General features: G+C 37.9%; 1 protein-coding gene across 1 annotated transcript in view; it reads left to right on the forward strand.

The window, feature by feature from the left end:
* pnpla6 (patatin-like phospholipase domain containing 6) overlaps positions 1–16,802 on the forward strand; it is a 31,658-nt gene extending 14,856 nt beyond the window's left edge. The window contains 17 exon segments of the mRNA XM_029431241.1: positions 407–520; positions 596–671; positions 787–936; positions 1,118–1,181; positions 1,754–1,922; positions 2,060–2,242; positions 2,431–2,549; positions 3,589–3,745; positions 3,887–4,003; positions 4,157–4,226; positions 10,085–10,201; positions 12,096–12,244; positions 12,409–12,561; positions 13,052–13,168; positions 13,311–13,398; positions 13,693–13,856; positions 14,903–16,802. Of these exon segments, the coding sequence (XP_029287101.1) occupies positions 407–520; positions 596–671; positions 787–936; positions 1,118–1,181; positions 1,754–1,922; positions 2,060–2,242; positions 2,431–2,549; positions 3,589–3,745; positions 3,887–4,003; positions 4,157–4,226; positions 10,085–10,201; positions 12,096–12,244; positions 12,409–12,561; positions 13,052–13,168; positions 13,311–13,398; positions 13,693–13,856; positions 14,903–14,977 (2,082 nt within the window). The 3' untranslated portion in view covers positions 14,978–16,802.
* Positions 16,803–20,665: the final 3,863 nt, after the last annotated feature.

Below are 20,665 nucleotides of genomic sequence, written 5' to 3' on the forward strand. Positions count from 1 at the left end.
AAACAGACACGGATTGTATCCTGAATACTTTCAAACATGTTGCACTATTTTTTACTGAAATGACAAACCCAATAATGTTGCTTGAAATGTTGATCAACAGGGACCCTGCGGATCCTTACAAAGTATTTTAAAGGCATTGAATTCATTAATCTAAAATGATGGCCCTGATTGGTATTAATGTATTAAGGCAATTAAAGTCTTGAAAATGATACGACGCAGGAAGTAGGATTTAACGATCATGCTTTCTGATATTGCATTGTTAAATCTTAAATTAATTGGTTTTGTGATTCCGAGTGGCATTAAAACAGTCTTAAATTGAACTTTCCTTAAGCTATAGGAAGCCTGTACTATAATTATGTTTTACTAGTTCTGAAACATCTCATGGTTGACTTGCCTCACGCTTCAGGTGGAGGCCTTGACCCGACAGCCGAGAGCCACCACCGTCCACGCTGTGAGAGACACAGAGCTGGTTAAACTGCCCGAGGGAACGCTCAACAACATCAAAAGACGATATCCGCAGGTCACTGACTTGGTCTTGATCTGGTTGTGGTTGTGTGTGTGGCTGAAATGGTACTGATGCTTGACGTGTGTTTAGGTGGTGACGAGGTTGATCCACTTGTTAGGCCAGAAGATTCTGGGGAACTTGCAGCATGGTCGTGGGCCCTTCTCAGGTAAGATGATGATGATGATGAGGAGCATTTTATGTGCACACAAACATACATATATACTTATACTTTAATGTACAGTATACTCCATTTACACACTGTCTGTCTGTCTGTCTTCCAGGCTCAGCCCTGAGTCTGCCCAGCATGACGGCCAGTGCTGATGTCACCAATCCTGCCAGCAACCTCTCCACTGTGGCGGTCCTGCCTGTGTGTGATGATGTGCCGATCAATGCATTCAACCTGGAGCTCAGTCATGCCCTCAGTGCCATTGGTAGGCCCACACATCTGGGATTTCTGTTTAGTTCCTGGTTATAGCAGAAGTATACATTACTTACTAGTATGATAAAGTTTAACAGATTAGAATACACAAGTTTTACGTTCTTTACTGTTTCTTCTATTCATACATTTTGCACTGCTTCTGTTGTCTGTCTGTCTCTCTTTGACACTTGCAGGACCCACTCTGCTGTTAACCAGCGAGATAATCAGAGAGCGACTGGGCGGCTCTGCTTTGGACAGGTCAGTGTAACGATCAGAAAAACATCTCAGTTCTTATGGCCAAAATACATGGGACACGGCGCAACATGTCGGCCGCAGCAGAGCGCCTCAGTTATATTCAACCGAAGCTGCTACACTGACCACAGAAGCTGTGCACCTGCGCGGGCATCTCTCTGCTCATCTTTATTTTTACGTGTCTGGTCTATTTCTCTCTCTACGCACAGTTTTGCATCTCTCGAACACGTAAAATCTTCATTTAAAAATGATTTAAAATAAATGCCTCATTGTACCAGGGCCAATGCGTCGCAGCAGAGCAACTTTGTGAGTGTTTTTACATTTCACATTGAAATAAATCAAACGTGTCGCTATGTCCCCCATTTTAAGTTTGTCCATATTAATCACTATCGCTTCCACTCACTATATCTTCCTATTTGTTCTTCCTGTGATTATAGACTTTTTTTCTATTGCATATGTGTCGGTCTTCTGTTACAGTAACCCCTGTCCCTTTCCATTCCTCACTGTCAGTGTCTGTTTTTGGTGAATTGAATCGGTTTTCCATCACCTCATCCCTGCTTTTCTCCTGTATCCATCAGTGTCCATGAGTACCGTCTCTCCGGCTGGCTGGCCCAGCAGGAGGACATCAATCGAATTGTCCTGTACCAGACTGACAACAGCATGACCCCGTGGACTCAGCGCTGCATTCGCCAGGCTGACTGCATCCTGATCGTCGGCCTGGGGGACCAGGAACCTGCCCTGGGACAGGTATGTGTGTTTCTAGGAAAGAAAAGGAGAAAGGGGCAACAGTCTGGTAACGAACAAACCTTTCAAACACAAATAAGTACATTTATATTTGCCTATTTTCTAACTATTGTCTCCGTCCTCATGTCTGCCCCCTCCAGTTGGAGCAGATGCTGGAGAACACAGCGGTTCGTGCTCTGAAGCAGCTGGTCCTCCTGCACAGAGAGGATGGGCCGGGGCCCTCCAGGACAGTCGAGTGGCTCAACATGCGTAGCTGGTGCTCCGGGCATCTGCATCTCAAGTGTCCCCGCAGGGTCTTCTCCAGACGCAGCCCCAGCAAAATAGTACGAATCAAACTTGTTATTTCTAGCTGTGTTTAATCAAATTGTTGTTCTTTAGTTATGGTATGCTATACTAGCTAGAATCAGATCTTTTCTAAACTTCATGTCATGAAATGATGGTCTGGTAAATCAATGATGCTTCAACATGAAAAATGGAAGGTTGCTGTTCTTACTGTATTTTCTATGTTCAGAGGGAGGTATATGAGAAAGTGTTTGAGAAAACGGCAGACAGGCACAGTGACTTCTCTCGGCTGGCCCGAGTCCTGACTGGAAACAGCATCGCTGTGGTGCTGGGAGGAGGTGGAGCCAGGTGAGCAAGGCTGATCCACATCTGTACACACGTTGAGAGTCTTGGAATCTTTGTAATAATAACTGTGCAGTCTTACCATTATGTAGGGTAATGCAGGGAAGGATTTTGTAATGTCAAAATGCACCTGCCTTATCACCCATCTTATCAAACTAAATTCTGAAGATGTCTCTTTTATAAGAAAGGAACCTCTCGTCATTTTTACCACCAAGCACCATGTGCAGCTTACAACATATGAAGTCATCTAGTGCAGTGGTCTCCAACCTTTTTTGCGACACGAACCGGTTTCATGTAAGAAAATATCTTCACGGACCGGCCTTCAAAGTGTGGGGGGGAGGGGGAATAAATATGACGGAATAAAATAATACGACTGGCATTAAAACAAATATAAAGTGCATAAAAAACTCATCATTACGCTGAATTAGTGTGAGCCCTGAGCTTGTGTCTCTGCAACGAGCCGGTCCAATATAGGGGGATCAGTTCTTCACCAATAGTGAAAGGTTTCTTCTCTTAGCGACACGGTTAGTCACTAAGTATGACGCTCTCAGTGCACTCGCATGTGTTTATGTGGTGACCATCAGTAATTGTTTATGTCCTTCTTGTTCATGTTTTTTTCTTTCTTGTCTTTTAACGGCGGGTGCCGGTGAAGCTGTTTTGAAGGCTTCGTTGCCTCATTTGCGAGCCTGTGTATTATGCAGAGCGGCGCATGAGAATCACCTGTAGCGATAAACTCGTATTTTAAGTGACTCCTGATGTTGTCTTTTAAATGTCTCCTCATTGGGTCTTTTCCCTTTTCTCTTTAAAGATGTTTGTTTTCCTCTCATTGTTGCTTGTGGGCTTAATTTTTTGAAGTAAAGTATCACTTGACTGAGACGAGCGTCTTGACATGTGTCAAGAGACACAGATGCACAGACGGATGTAAACCTCTTTCAAATTAAAATATTTTTTTATTCAATCTTTCTGTGCGGCCCAGTACCGGTCCGCGGACTGGTGGTTGGGGACCCCTGATATAGTGAACCTGTCATTGTTTTCCCTCATGCAGAGGCTGTTCTCATGTGGGTGTGATCAAAGCTATGGAGGAAGCAGGGATTCCTATTGACATAGTGGGCGGGACCTCAATCGGCTCGTTCATTGGTGCCCTGTACGCCGAGGAGAGGAGCGCCGTAAGAACCAAACAGAGGGCCAGAGAGTGGTCCAAGGTGCAGCACACATATCCCTTATTCAGTCATTTGTGTTTGCCCCTATGTCTAACATGTTGCTCTTCAAATTAAACAATTTACAAGAATAGATGATTTACAGTAGACTTGCGTCCTGTTTCTCTGTATTTTGTTTTTCAACAGGCAATGAACTCAGTATTCAAAACAGTCCTGGACCTGACGTATCCCATCACCTCCATGTTCTCTGGTTCTGCCTTCAACACCAGCATCTATAAAGTGTTCCAGGACAAGCAGGCTGAGGTGAGGGATTGCGTTAGAATATCAAGTTCAGAGAGAATTAATTTTTTTAATTTCGCTGCAGTAAGGCAGAAAGAACACAAGAGGTTCATGTTTTCAAAGCAGTCACTGGGACAATAACAATAAGGTTCATGAAAAAACTTTCTGTGCCCCCAGGACTTGTGGCTGCCGTACTTCAACGTCACCACTGACATCACGGCCTCAGCCATGCGTGTTCACCAGGATGGTAAGTGACAGCTGAGCTGACTGCAGTGGCCCCACCCCTCTTTATTATATCACTACTGTGATTGGCTGAATGTTTTTGTTAAGCTGTAGATAAGCTCAAGACTGTACTTTTGTACATTACAGTACTTTTACAGTCTTTGTTAGTGCAATGCATTATTTGATTGCTTTAGATGAGCACACATAAATGCAAACACACATATACATGCACATTAAAGGGCTTAAGTAATTGCATTTAACAAAGCTCAATCAATAATATTGCTCTGAATGACCGAGAACTAATGTGGGAAATTGGCATTGTCATCAATTCATGTTTGAAAAGTAATTAAGCAGCGAGTAATGCTCGCAGCAGTCAGTCAGGAGTAAAATGTCAACGTAACTAAAGTTAATACGTAATATAAGTAAATATATTGCCATGCTGTTGCTCTCAAATTATTTCAGAAGTGACTTTAGGCACCTTTGGGCAATACACAAAAATGGAACTGGTTTGTGCATCATTGAGTGACAGGACTGCATGAACTCAGATTGAAGGTTTGAGGCGGGTGTACTCCAAACTAAGTTGAAGTTGGTGTCTTTAAATGCTGACACTGAGTAAATGCCACTAGTCACTACAACACTAGATGTGTTGATACTCTTGTCCACACACCAGCTGGAGGACCTTCCGAGTCTCACTGGGAGTACACTATTTGGTAACTATAATACCGTCATTAATAAATTATAAAATGGTAGTTAAATAAACAGTTAATAGTATTTTTATGGTCAACAAATAATTAAGTAAATAATAATGTTTAATAATTATTAGTAATGCTATAATTTGTTTAGTTTTTTTCACTAGTTTGTTTAATATGAAATAATAAGTTTATAAATGATGTATTGTATCAAAGCTGATAGGAGACCAACAACGACTTTGTGATTACATACGAACACATTTTATTACGTTTTTTGTTGCACACATTATAACATTTTATATGCTATATTAAGTATGTGGTAATGATTACTAAATTGATTTGTAAACCTTTAGGAAATTGTTTCAAAAACATCTACAAATATTGAATAGATTGATGGACTAGAAACCAATTATTAACCATTGACAAAGTATTAACTATCTATCTAAATATTGTTTTTGGATGTTTTACTCAATAACATTTAATTGTTTGTTAACAGGTAATTAACCTTATGTTATTTTTTACTATCAATTTAGCATTTATTAATATTATTCTGAAGTGTAACCGGAAGTTTAGGTTCCTTACAACAAGCACAACATTTAATGACTATAATTTTAAAACTCAAGGCTCAGAAAACATTTTGTAAAAAACATCATATTATGGATTAATTGCATGAAAGATAGAGAGCTGGGAAATGACCCAAATAAGTTTGAGTTGCCAGTGTGTATACATTGCTGCCATCAAAGCCAAATGCATCGTTTCATTCTGGTCACAAACCCACTATGTTGCCTCCATAAACATGGCGGTTTAAGTCTCGTTTGAAGTACGCCACGGCCAAGGACTCTGGTTGATTTCACTAAATATGTAGAAAAGAAAACACAGTGTAGATGTTTCTATGCTTGTGTCTGTATTTAATGAAATAATGGCAAATATGTTCTGTTTGACTTGTGTAAATGCACCATCACTAACATTAGCTAAAGCCTGAAAGGACCCCCCAACAACCCTGCAAATCCAGTGTGCCGTTTCCTCAGACATGTAACCTTCCAGCAGAATCATTGTAATGCTACCTTGTAATTTACAGTGGTTTGCATCAAATTAAGACATGTGTAGTTTCACTGTAAAGGCAATGTTTTGAATGATTATAATTTAGGCTGTTTACTGGATTTGAGGGGTTTGCTTAATGTTAGCATCCTGGCATGTGTGTGAAGTAACTGCTGGAACAAAGCCTTCTCCTCTCTCTGAGTCATTGTTCCCACCATCTGCCTCTTCAATTTTACTGGACTAGTTTCTTCCCTTTTCATTTCTTTGGTTCCGTTTTTCTTTCTTTCTTTTTTCCTATATTTTACCATGTTCCTGACTGTCTCTATATTTAGATTTTCCTTTTCTGTCTCTATTAAACTTCTGTTTCTTCTTCCTTCTTTACTTCTTGCCTTTTCGTACACTAAACTGTTAAAGCTGTAGATTTTTCATTGTTTTTTTGTCATCACATTTGTGTCTAAAACTTCCAGATTATGCCTTTTTTTTTTATATATATATATTTATTTATTTATTTATATATATTATTATATATATATATATATATATATATATATATATATATATATATATATATATATATATATATATATATATATATATATATATATATATATATATATATATATATATATATATATAAAAAAAAAAAGGCATAATCTGGAAGGGGTATCTATATCCCTTGCATCAGGTCTTTCTGCACATAGAGATATCACCAAGCTGCCTATCCATTGGTTACGCCTCAGATGAAATAACTAGTGTAGTCGCTGACTCCTCTCCCATGTCCGTGTCAACATGTAGGATCCAGAACACTCCTCTCTGCTTCTCCCTCATTGCTCCTTACTGACATCCCACGTTGCTTCTCTCACTCATCACCTTTCTGTAGTTTTTCTGGTGTGCTTTTGTCAAACAACGCTAGCTTGGTGCTATTCTGAATATGTCACTTTGGCTCCAGTCATTGAAAAAAAAGAGTGATTGTGCGCCGTGTTGATGGGTGTAAGGTACACACAGTGTCAGGAGTTTATCCAGTGAGAAAAACTTTAAAACCCTTCAGTCTACATTCAGGGGAATTTAGTTTAACGCCAAACAGCACTTGAAATGACGGACTCTGGGTACATTCCAAGTCTCTTATTTGATATTTCCCCGTTTCCTCTCTGCTCGCATGGAAAAGACTCAAGTGAGGGAAACGTGGATGCAATTTAAGAGACTTGGGATGTGTCCCATCTCTCTCTCTTTCGCTCCTTCTTTCTCTTTGGCCCTCCTTCTGCCTCTCTGCCTGTCCTCCTCCCACCTTGCTTGTCGAACCAGACTTCTAACAACGCTAATATAATTATTTTAATATGCCTACTGAACGCATCAAGCGAACCTTGCACCACTGCTTTTGGGTATTTACATTTAATTTACATACATCTGGTCATTCATCCGACATATTTGTTGTCATTTATATCACAGACTGTTTTTTTTGTACTTGGCCTAAAATGTGTTGTTTGTAGCAAATGTTATTGTGTTAATATTTCGGTATCTTGTCATCATTCTGAACAAAGTCTGTCATACTTCCTTATCAGCCATATCAACCGAATAGTTTATTTATTTGGCCATAGAGTATGCGTGTAGTTGAAATTGGCCTCGTACTAGAATTTACTGCATTTGGTTAGAAACCGTAGGCATAAGTAAATATTTTTTTGTTGACATTGTATTCCCCTTCCTCTCTGTCTTGCTCCTGGCAGCCTTCTGCATTATTCTTCTCTAGCAGGCATTTCTCGCCTCCTTCTTTACTCTCTTTTCCAGCCTCCTTCTTCTCTCTCTCTCTCTCTCTCTCTCTCGCTCTCTCTCTCTCTCTCTCTCTCTACTCTCTCTCTCTCTACTCTCTGTATTTCTCTCTCTCTCTTTTTCCATCTGTGACGTTGAGTCCGGCCCATATTTGATGTGTTCCTCCTTCTCCATCTCCATTTCCCGACAGGTTGCGTCTGGCGATATGTTAGAGCCAGCGCCTCCTACACCCCCTATTTACCTCCCCTGTGCGACCCCAAGGATGGCCACTTGCTTGTGGATGGTTGCTATGTTAACAATGTCCCAGGTCAGATTTTAAACACCCGCTCACCAAAACCTCATCCCTGAGTCGACAATCGACCACTCGGCTACCCTCCTCCTCTTTCTTGTCCTCTCCCTCCCAAGTTCTCACTCGTAACTAACCCCACCCTGACCAGGTGGACACTGGGAGCCCATGGTTTGGAAGGAAAGACTAAATCCACTATATGTCGTAGGATTGATCCAACCAGTGCCTCGTCTTTTACAGGCCAATAGTATACATCATTAACTCCAATTGGCTTATTGATTCACACACACAGCACACTTTCTCCAGTTGGCTTGGCGCCACCTCTGAATATAACCGCTGACTTTCACTTTCTTAGTAGGTGTGAGGTTTTGCCCAAGCATGTCTGGACATCTGTGGGTCATAGAGGGATGCATGATAGTCTGGCTTCTTCCGGCCCCCTATGTACATTTGCTAAAGTTGTTTACCTGCTCCCTTATTAATATAAAGTTCTGGATGAGGCTTGTAAACACTGATGTCCTTATACACCACTGAAATTACCATTTCTACAGTCTCTTGCTTACGCAGGCGCACAACTGGTCCGTGCATGTGTTTGGGAAGTAGTGAGCATAAAACTGCGTAAGAGTACGAGACTTAAATTATACTGCACAAGTTGTTAGAGAGTTTGTAAATGGACGTTTTAGCTTTGCTGTTGTTAAACGCGGCCTCCATTTACTTCAATTCCTCATCCTCCGTTCACGCTTGTGGCATGCCAGAAAAGCTTTTTCTTCAAGCTTTTCTTCAAGAGTTCAAGGTAACACAGCGTGAGTAATTCATATACAAATGGTCATTTTGTGAGTCAAGTATTTATTTTTAAGTGGTTTGGATTAAGCTGTTTTTTCAGTGTGAGAGCAGGTATAGAGACCAGGCAGCATTGTGTGCCTTAATTTAAAAAAAAGCTGATATCGTTGACGGTGACACTTACCGGAGATAGTGAATGGCTGCACCATGTCAACATCGCATCTGTCTGTTGTGGATCATTGTGCGTTTCAGTGGGTCTGTCCTTTGGACTGAACTGCAGCTTGTTCCCCTTGTTTCCCATGAGGAGGTCCTTGTTAAATTGCTACCGTTTCATTTCAATCACCTCCACCTACAGGAACATGCCCAGCCTCTCCTACATGTACACAGCATCTGTCCTCTCCCCTAGCTTTGCTTGCTTCTATGTGCATGCCAGTGTTAAACACTGTGAGCCAATCGATATATTTCTCATATATTGATGGCATGTTTTACCTTTTTTTGTTTTTCTATATATATTTTTTATCATTCAAGAATATGTGTTCTGGATCCTGCTGCTGCCCATAGTAGCTCCTGTACAAATGGAATACATCCCTTTTTTAATTTACAAGCAAACAATTGGAAAGCTGTAGGTTTTAGTAATTCCCCTAAAGTCATATTTCAGTCAAATGATTCTTCCTCAGCATTCACATATACTCCATGCACAGTTGCACCCCTCGCTTTTCTCTGTGGTGCTCCTTATCCTTCCAATCCATGCAGCACCCGTCCTGCTCCTGCCCCCTGCTGGCACTGAGCTGGACTGCAGGACTGGGCAGGCTGGGTGCTTCCCTGCCATGTTCACGGTGAAGGATCTCCAAACAATGTCACAACATCTGCCGCGGCTCCTTCTTTGACATGTAAAAAAATTAAAGTAGGTCCTTTACAATATTTTCTATTTCCTCTCCTCGAATTATCTTGATTGGTTTCAACTTAAATGTACAGTTTATGTTCATATGATCCCATGCCATAAAGCGCTGTTGTTGTTGTTGGGACACTGTTTGGAGATTCAACCAGCCTTGGTGCTCTGTGATGGTTGCCATTTACTTTTTTACCTTACGCACAAGTCACACAGGGTCTCTGTGCAAGGTAATGAGGTTTGCAGTGGTGTACAACAGAGTGTAAAGGTAGGCAGAACCACAGTCCTAGCCTTTGCAGGGATCGGCTACCTTCTTTGTCCGACCTCCCTCTGATGTTGGGATTGCGTTCTGTGTCGTCACTAACCTGAAAAGTATAGCAAACATTGAGATGTTATCCAACCCCCCCCCCTCCTCCCTCCTCCCCTTCCTGGTGTGTCAGGCTCTCTGTGGCGCTATGTGCGGGCGAGCATGACCCTCTCGGGGTACCTGCCGCCTCTCTGCGACCCCAAAGATGGCAACTTGCTAATGGACGGTGGCTACATCAACAACCTGCCAGGCAAGTAGAGGTGGTACCCCCCTCACCCTCCAACACGCAATCTTCAATGTCCACCAAACTCCTGTCCCCCAGAGGAGGGGGGAGGTGGAGTGAGGGACGGGGATGATTATTATAAGGCGTTTTAATCAAGTTGTTAATAGGCTGGGTAAGTATGTAGACGTGGTCTTCATGCTAACGGAGGGTCGTCAGGCGGTAGTGGAGGAGCGTGCTGACTTTTCCCGGTCTAAATATTAGGCCAGTTCAAACCATCAATTAAGACAAATTTCAACCACATTTTTGTGCTCAGTAAGGAAACAATTTCTATCAGACCCTGAAATATTCTCTGTATTATTAGATGGGGAAAAAGTCAGCATTTAGACACGGTTACACTTCAACTAAGAAATACCACAATGAAAAGGGGAATGTGGTTTTTTGTCTGTCAAACAGCCCGGTGTAAGATAAGTGTTTAAAAATGGGGGGAGAATTTACCGATAGTATTCAATTTAAAAGAAAAAGAAATACAAATTTCAAGTTCCTGACATTAAAACCATAGCCGCCTGATTTTGCTATTTTGTATGCTGTAAAACACCGGTCTGCTTTGAGATTAAAGTCTTGTTCCTCTCATGCTGAAATGAGCTCTTTTCTGTAGAGCTGGGCAATATTATTGTTTATTGACTTTCAGCAGAATCATACTGTGATGATATGATTATATCATGTTATCATGTTATCATTATGTTGTCCAAATGAATGACTCCAAAATTAATTTAAATCCAACAGAATTTGTTATTGACGTTTTAGTTTTACTCTTCGGCCTCATCTAAGAGACCGTTCTGCCTGAACTTGATTGTTTTCTGAGATTGTGCGTACATTTGTCATATTGTGAAATTATCGATATCTTAAAATATTGTGATATTCATTTCAACAATATCGCCCAGCCCTACAATGTTTGTTAATATATATACTGAAGCTTAATTTAAAAATCTGTATTTTCTTCTATTTTCCAAATAAATTGTCTTTTTTGAAAGAGGGGAGGGGCTGTTTTTTTGTCTGCGGACCATAAAAATCATTACCTGAAAATAAAAATGCACCAGACCAAATTTACACTTACCTGTAAAGTTTACAGAAGTAAAACATGAACTGTGTTTAGCTTTCATTATGGTGCGCAGATAAAAAAAAAACTCCCCCGACTCTGTCTGTGCAGTTACGATGACATGTTTCACAAAGCTCTGGACTGAGCTATTGTAATTCTCTACTTGGAATTACTTGGTTTGAGAGTCATGTCTTATCATCAAGCGATACTCATTCTTGAGGTTTGTGAAATATGGGGCTTTGCTTTATGGACCCAAAGATTGATCCAACTAAAGGGGGCCTCATAAAATAAACATGGTTTATTTCTGACTCTTGTTTCTCTGCCTTCTCCCTGAAGAGTTTGTGCTCGATCAGCTGCATTTATAGTTGTTCTTGGCACTCTGGATCAGTGCGTTGGGATTGTGGGGCGTCTTCCTGTTTTTCTGTCTTTGAATAGGCTCAACACCACAAAAATGCTCACTGTCCCAACACTAGCAAGTCAATGAGAAAGGTCATGACCTCCGACCCTGTGCTCGTTGGCCAGGAAAGTATAGATTTTCCTTTTTTAAATTGCAGTGTTTCCTGTCTCTAATTGGCCAAAGATCCTCTGGAGTGTATCTGACCACTTAAACATTTTTGTGGTGTAAGTCTATTTGAACATTGTGCTTCTAAAATGAAGGTTTAAAGAAACATATTATCGTGAAACAATCTTAATAACACAGGATCCATTGTCTTACCATCCCTGCTGCTGGATTTTCCCGTGCTGTGTTTGTACGTGTGTGTGTGTGTGTGTGTGTGTGTGTGTGTGTGTGTGTGAATGCTGGTGTTTGCGCTACACGTCCAACAGCGGACATTGCCAGGAACATGGGTGCCAGAACAGTCATTGCCATCGACGTGGGTAGCCAAGATGAGACCGACCTCTGTAACTATGGCGACTGCCTGTCTGGCTGGTGGTTGCTGTGGAAACGGATCAATCCCTGGGCAGAGAAAGTAAAGGTACAGTACGGGTTGGCAACACAAAGCGCTGGTAGCTTTGACTGACTCAGCATTTTAAAGTATAGAATAGTACAGCAGTGCGGATCTGCTGAGTCTGCAGATTGAGAAATATATTTGTTGGTGTTGAAGGTGAATTCGGGTTCTTACACCAACCTGTTCCCCAGGTCCCTGACATGGCAGAGATCCAGTCTCGGTTGGCCTACGTCTCTTGTGTGCGGCAGTTGGAGGTGGTGAAGAAGAGTGCCTACTGTGAGTACATCAGACCGCCCATCGACCGCTTCAAGACCATGGACTTCGGCAAGTTCGACGAGATCCATGTGAGTTCCTTCATAAATATTGCCTGTTTTTAATATGCCTCTGCAACAGCCATGGCCGGAGGCATTATGTTTTCGGGTTGTCAGTTAATTAACAAAGTTAATTGTGATGCCTCGATGTAATTACAGCAATCAAATGATGGCACAGTCTATTGTCTCTGTTTCATATTTGGTGTGAATGCAGCCCAAGAGTCACCAGCAGGGAATATGCTTGAACTCTTTCCACCTAAAACCTTAGCCCCAAATTCTAGCTGTGCTTCATTTGCACTTCTGATATTAAGAAGATCCACCCCAGCAGCACATCTGAAATACAATTTTGAAGATGTCTATACTCTTGAGGTTTAGATTATGTCTTCTGTAAATGTTAAAATGCCACAAGCTGCACATTTTAACACCAAATAAATGCATCGTAATCTGTTTAGAGTTACAATACATTTCCTTAAAAACTTGCTTTATTAAAAGTAACTTTTATTTTTGTTTTAAATTACTTTAGGATGTGGGCTACCAGCACGGCAAGTTGCTGTTTACTGGCTGGGCCCGAGGCGACATTATCGAGAATATGCTGAAGGACCACCGCTCAGCCGACTACAACGACAGCAAAAGAACTGACGTGAGAACAACACACAGGCACACGCACACGCACACACACACACACATACACCACAAATGATGTACTATGGTTGCTATATAACTACATAAATGTTCACCATCAACGCTATTACGTCAGTATATAATGGTTTCTTGTGTTGTAGTCCTGCACATGTCCAGGAGCTGACTTCACTGACCTTGCAGAGATTGTATCCAGGATAGAGCCAGTCCAAAGCTACGTAGCTGCAGAAGGTAAACAAATCATTTTCCAATTAATAATGATCCGGATAGGATTCCTTTTATAGTGGTTAAAATATTTTTTGTACACAGCTAGCACACATACTTTTAAAAGTCATTGTTGCAGTATCTTGTAGATGAACAGTTCCCCTTCAAGATCATGTTGGATTCAATCAGTGTAATAAATCAGTGGTCATATCTTTCACCTGGCCTGTTTTACACTGTGGGAGATGTCTCTGATATCTAAACCTGGTGGGTCAGTCACACAATACATTCTCTGTAATATCTCCTCTAAATCTTTCCATTCAGCAGAGGAGTCAGACTGTCTGACAGAGTACGAGGAAGACGGGATGGACACGGTGAGAGAGGAGGAGGGTGAGGAGGAGGAGGAGGAGGAGGAAGAAGAGGAGGAGGCAGAGGACCCTGACGATCAGTCCCCTGGAGAGTGGGGCCAGAATGGCGTCTTTCAGACTGTAAGCACACACAACAACACAAAGTGTGTGTGTGTGTGTGTGTGTGTGTGTGTGTGTGTGTTACTCTCCACAGCCCTCCACTGAGTGGGGCTGTGTGGGTGGGTGTGCGTGAATGTGTGGGGGGTGCACAACACTGGAAATGCTCCAAGATATCACTACAGCATTATTGCCACTTACATAACTGAGCCTTTCTCTTTCTTATTTCCTCTCGATTTTTCTCACAAAATCGGATCTTTTTTTGGTCTTTCTTCTCTCGCGCCGACAGCAGGTTTATCTCCAGCACGTGTTGACTTCATTTTTCACTGTCACACCAACATGCAACAAAAGCCAAGGCAGCAAGAGCTCTAACAGTTACTCTGTGGTTTTGAAAAATTGCATTAGCCCACAAAGGCTTAGGGAGCGCAGCTATGAAGAGGCCGCCTCGCAGCGAGCGCACTGCCGAAATCAACCACATCCTTTGTCAATGTTGCAAAAAAAGGTGAAATAAGGAAAGCATGTCTACCGATGCAAATGGCAAACTCACATGGCGGCCTCAAATGCAAACCGTGCTGGGCTATCGTTTGAATTTGAATGGCCTTTGCAACATAATACTGTTCCACACCTGAACACAATACGATACAGACTTATATTTTAAGTAATAGTTTAATATTAAAAGCCATATTTAATATACCAGAGGAAAAAACTATTGAGTATATTACCAGACACAGCGCTGTCGAACTTACACGCATTTTAATTCCTTCTCTATGTAGATTACTCGATGTGAAAGGAGACAAGGGCAAACAGGAAGCAAAATAAACCGTCTACTTAGAAACCTTTAGTACCCAACAGATTGCATTAAGGTGTGTGTGTGTGTGTGTGTGTGTGTGTGTGTGTGTGTGTGTGTGTGTGTGTGTGTGTGTGTGTGTGTGTGTGTGTGTGTGTGTGTGTGTGTGTGTGTGTGTGTGTGTGTGTGTGTGTGTGTGTGTGTGTGTGTGTGTGTGTGTGTGTGTGTGTCCGTCCTATTGAAAAATGTTAAAAAATCAACAACACTCTCTTCTACTCTGCAGGATGAGGAGAAATCTGTGAGACAACGCAGGAAACTCGCCAGTGACTCCAACACCTCTGAAGTCTCTGACTGCTGACAGAGGGCCATGGAGGAGTAGAGGGAGTTCATACAAGACCAAGGGACAAGTTACGGGTCTATAAACTTTAAAATCTAAAGACTTAGACCCTACGCGCAGCTCCTGGAACTCTGAAATACTGTTTTGGTTTTTCTGCAGGAAATAGCTGTGCATGCTCTAAATTGTTGAACCTTCTTTGAGTCGCTTCCTCCTCACACTCACACTTGATTCATCTGTTCACATTTTCATCCCACCGTCAAAAAAGATTATATATGGTCTCAATTAACAACGGTCTTTTTATGGTCTTCCCCACCTAGCGGTTTCTCTTATCACTTTTACAGCAAATTGACTCATTGCCAGAATCCTTGCCTGCCAACTCCCAAGCCTGCCAAAACCGGAAAACCACACGCAACCAACACGACAAGACAAAACAGGGACACCTAAAACTTCCTGTTTCTCAGTTTCAAATGGCCAGAAGGACCCTGTCTGTGTCTTTTGAGTCTTTACGTGTGTGTGTCTAATGTCGGTACATACAATTAATGACGATTCAACGTATTACCCAGTCCTTTAATTTAATGTGTGCGCTTGTTCGAGTGAGCGTGTGTATGTGGCCTGTGTGTTAGGATGACTGTTTGCTGGGATTTGTTGAAATAGTAACAATACACTGAAAAGAGAAGTAAGAAATACATACAATAGAGCTGTAGTTAGTTGGAGTCATGCAAGTTTAGTGTTGGATGTCAAGTAGGGAGTCAGGCGGGGAAGCTGTAGGAGGAAGAGACGTTCATGTAAACACCAAAGCAGACTTTATGTTGAATGAACAGAGCAAGGATGGATTCAAAGTAGAAGACATTTGAAGAGAAATGCATGTGAATGAATGTAGAACAATTTTTGAAATAAATGTGGGAGTAAAAAGTGTGGAGAAAAGAGATGGCCCAGTGGGTAAAGTGTCATTTTAATTTAATTTATTAACTAAATCACCCAGAATAAAGGGGAGGGAGCTTGATGCGCTGTAGGTGGACTAAACTGAACAGAGGATGGAGGAAATGTGTAATGAAAATTAAGGATGATTGAGATGAGTTCAGTGAGTGGATGACATTGTGTCTGCGTGTTTGTAATTTAGTGTTTCAGCTGTTATGTTTGAGATGATGCCAGATAAAGACGATGCCTTTTCCGCTAGTGTTCGATCCACTCAGTGACTCTAGAGAAGAGAGCGATCTTTTGACTGACACTTCAAAACAAACACGAGTTTGCCCGCCTCTTCTTGCACAAGGTCACACATACAGCACTCAAGGTTCCTACGTACAGCGGATAACAAGGTGTAACTGACAACGTATCTGAGAAAATCTAATTATCGTCGAATAACATGCAGAAACCCTGGAAACTCCTTAACTTTAAATAGGCAGAAATTCAACTCTTGTAACTATTAACACTTGATTAACATGGACCTCTTGTAGATTGTAACACGATTATATTATAATATACACAATGTTGATATTCATATATATGTATATGAGGTGGACATTTGTAAATTGATGCTTTGCTGCAAAACAAGGGAACCTACACCTAAACAAAAGGTTTATTCTCTTAAAATGATTTCTGTTTTATTTATACGTGTTAACTACTGGCTTTTAAAAAATGATTTTCTTTCTTTTTTGGGAGGGGTGGAGGGGAGTTATTTTAATTAACTTGGCTTTAGCCATTTTGCACTGAAACATTTGAAGTATTCCTTGCTCAGAATATGTTTGGTTTAATAATATCCAATCTTGAGATGCCGAGGGAATCTAAAAATTTAAAACAGAAATAATGATTTAATATGCATATTGCAAAATAAATATAATATGCAGTATTTCATGTGGCATTTGAGTTGGTTTGTTTTTTCCTTTCTTAAATCTTTTAATTAAGTTATGTCACAAGCTGACAGCTGGAAACCTGCACACAATCCTAAAAATATGTTTGACAATGAGCAGATCACTATATTTTAAACAGATGTTATAATATATACATACATTATCACAATACATACATACAGATGTTAATATATATATATATATATATATATATATATATAGATCTATATATATAATATATATATATATATAATATATATATATATACTTATATAATATACACATATATATATATATATACACATATCTATATATATAATATAATATATATCCACATATTATATATATGTATATATATCACACTATATATATATATATTATTATATATATATATTTACATATATATATCACATATATACTATATACACATATATATACACATAATATATCTACTATATCTATTACACATATATTATATAATACACCTATATATATATACACATATTATATATATATATAATACACATATATACACTATATAATACACATATAACAGATATATACATAGTAATTACACATAATATATATATATATCTTAACAAGTATATATACACATATATATATATATATATATATAATACACACATATAGGCGATTAATATATGTGTATATATATGATGTATATAATAGTGGTATATAGTGATATATATATTAAGTAGAATAGGAGGCGAGGGGGGGATATATGTTGATAATATATATATGTGTATAGAGTATGCGAGTTTATATATATGTATATATAGTATATGTGTATATAGTATTATATGTGATATAGTGTGTTATATATAGATATATGGGTATCTGTGTAATATATATAGTATTAAGTATAGAGGTGTGTATATGTTATATAGTATATAATATGTGTGTATTATATATAATATATATATAGTGTGGTAGATAGATATTAGATTATATGTGTGGATATGTATATAATAATATAGTGTGTATAATATAGTATATATATATATACACAATATATATATAGATATACAAATATATATATACAGATATATCTATACACAAGTTATAGCTACATATAGTATATATTATATATGTGTATATATGTGGTATATATATATATGTATATATATGGTGTGTATATATATATTATATATAGTGTGTTATCTATATATATGTGTGTGTAGTATATATATATAGATAATATTAATATATATATATGTGTAGATATATTAGTGTGTATGTGTGTTAAAATGTGTGTATAAGATATATATATATATATGTGTATGTGTATATGGATATATAGTATACATATAATACAGATTGAAACATAGATATACATAATATATATATGTGTATCTAATGAAGTAGTATATAGGTAATATATATATATGTATATATATATATAGTATATTGTATATATTATACATATATAGACATTATTATATATGTATATATAGTATATATATATGTTATATATATTATATAGTATTATATAGATGTGATGTGTGTGTATATATGTATAGATATATGGTGTGTGTGTGTGTAATATGTATATATATTATATGGGTGTTGTGGTAATATGTGTATATAATATAGATATACAATATATACACGACCACACATATATATGATATATATATATAATCTATATATATGTATAATATAATAGGAGAGAAGAGAGGGGGAAGAGCGGGGGAGGAGGGAGGACGAGGGCGAAGAGGAGAGAGAGGAGAGGGAGAGAGGAGAGATGAGAGGTGGAGGAGGGGGAGAGAGGGGAGAGAGAGGAGGGGAGGAGGGAGCGGAGTAATATATATATGGGTATATAATATATATATCTGGGTGGTTTGTATGATATATGGTAGTATATATGTGTGTGTGTGTGATATATGTATATATATATATAAATGATATACACACACGCCATAATATAATATATATATATAATATAGCTATATATATGTATAGTATATAATATATATATTATTATATATATATATGGTAGTGTGTATCTATGTCGTATAGGCATATTGTATTACAGCAACACAAATATATATAGTACACATATAGTATATATATATCTAGTATAGCTATATGAGTATATATGGTGAATAGGTATCTATGTAGAGTAGTATAGTATTAGAAAGATATAGTATATACGAGATGAGGTATATATATAGTGTAGTATAAGTAATATATATATATACAACATTGATATATTAGCACCTAGATATATATTACACATGATAATATATATACACCATATATAGTATATAGGATATATCTACACATATATATATACAATATATATATATATATATATTATAAGAATATAATATACACATATAATATAATAATATATATACCATATATATATATACACATATATATATATATATATACACATATATATATATATATATAATAATATATATTAATATACTACATATATATATATAGATACATACAATATGATATATTACATATCATATACATATATATATATACATATACTAATATATATATACATATACTATCTCTATTATATTATATATATAGATATATATATGTTAGTATTATAATTATATATATATATATAGATATATATGTGTATATAGTATATATGTATATATATATGGTTGTGTGTATATATGTATATATAGGGTGTGTGTATATATGGTATATATCATTATAGATAACAAATATACTATACATATATATAATATATACATATATATATAGTTATATGTGTTATATATATGATATATAATGTATATATGTATATCTATATTATATATATATACACATATATTATACTATTTAGTATATATTAGTATATTATATATATTATTTAATATATATTATATATATTATATATATATCTGTATATATATATTATATATATTATACTATATATATATTAGTTAGTTATATATGTTATATATATTATATATTATATATATATGATATATATATATATATATACTTTAATTCGCATTTGAACAATTCAATGTTCAAGAACGGCATGGCTCCCCCTCCGCAGGGTCACCAGACATAAGATACAACTTTAAAAATAAAGGAAAAATGCACAGCTAAAATTAAAACTGGATAATCTCAATTAGTCTGCATTTCATGTTAAAGTGACAGATTCTGACAACAGTGGAGAACTGGATTTTGAGAAATTCTTTAAAAGTCAATGGCTTCATAGAGCTATATGAAGTTAGTATGTGTGTTATGTAATGTAATTAATACAATTTATATTGTCACTTTAAGTATTGTTCTTGTTGTCATTGCTATGACCTTGACTGAGGTGGAGGTCAATTGTATCTGAGTGACTTTCTGAACCTTCAGATAAGGATGGTGCACCTGACTATGACTCTGTTTTTATTTTACTACATCTTAATAACTTTCACATGATCAGGACTAAACGCCACACACCCTGCACACATTGATGGCTTTAATCAGTAGTCAAAACATCTAAATTAGAGGAGATTTAATGTTATATAAATATAATAGAAACGCATACTGTAGGTCTATTGCTATATAAATACTGTTCAACAAATCCACTTTTTGAATACTTCATGAGTTTTATGATTGATGTTTTTTTGCAGTTAACAATGACACGTTGTGATACAGCACTCACTCACAAATAAAACCAGACAATGGGGGAGGAAGGGTCTTCACACCTTGGGAGATATTTACAGTGACAGTGGTCTCTACTCTTTTCAGGATCTTCAAGGCTGTTATGGCCTTCCAGACACCTCTTTCTTCTTTTATCTACAGCTTAGTGCAGCTCTTAAGGCTTATGGGCTTCTGTGGGATCAACATTTAGCACGGCATCCATTCC

Source organism: Cottoperca gobio, chromosome 1, assembly GCF_900634415.1.
Source record: "Cottoperca gobio chromosome 1, fCotGob3.1, whole genome shotgun sequence".
Lineage (NCBI taxonomy): Eukaryota > Metazoa > Chordata > Actinopteri > Perciformes > Bovichtidae > Cottoperca > Cottoperca gobio.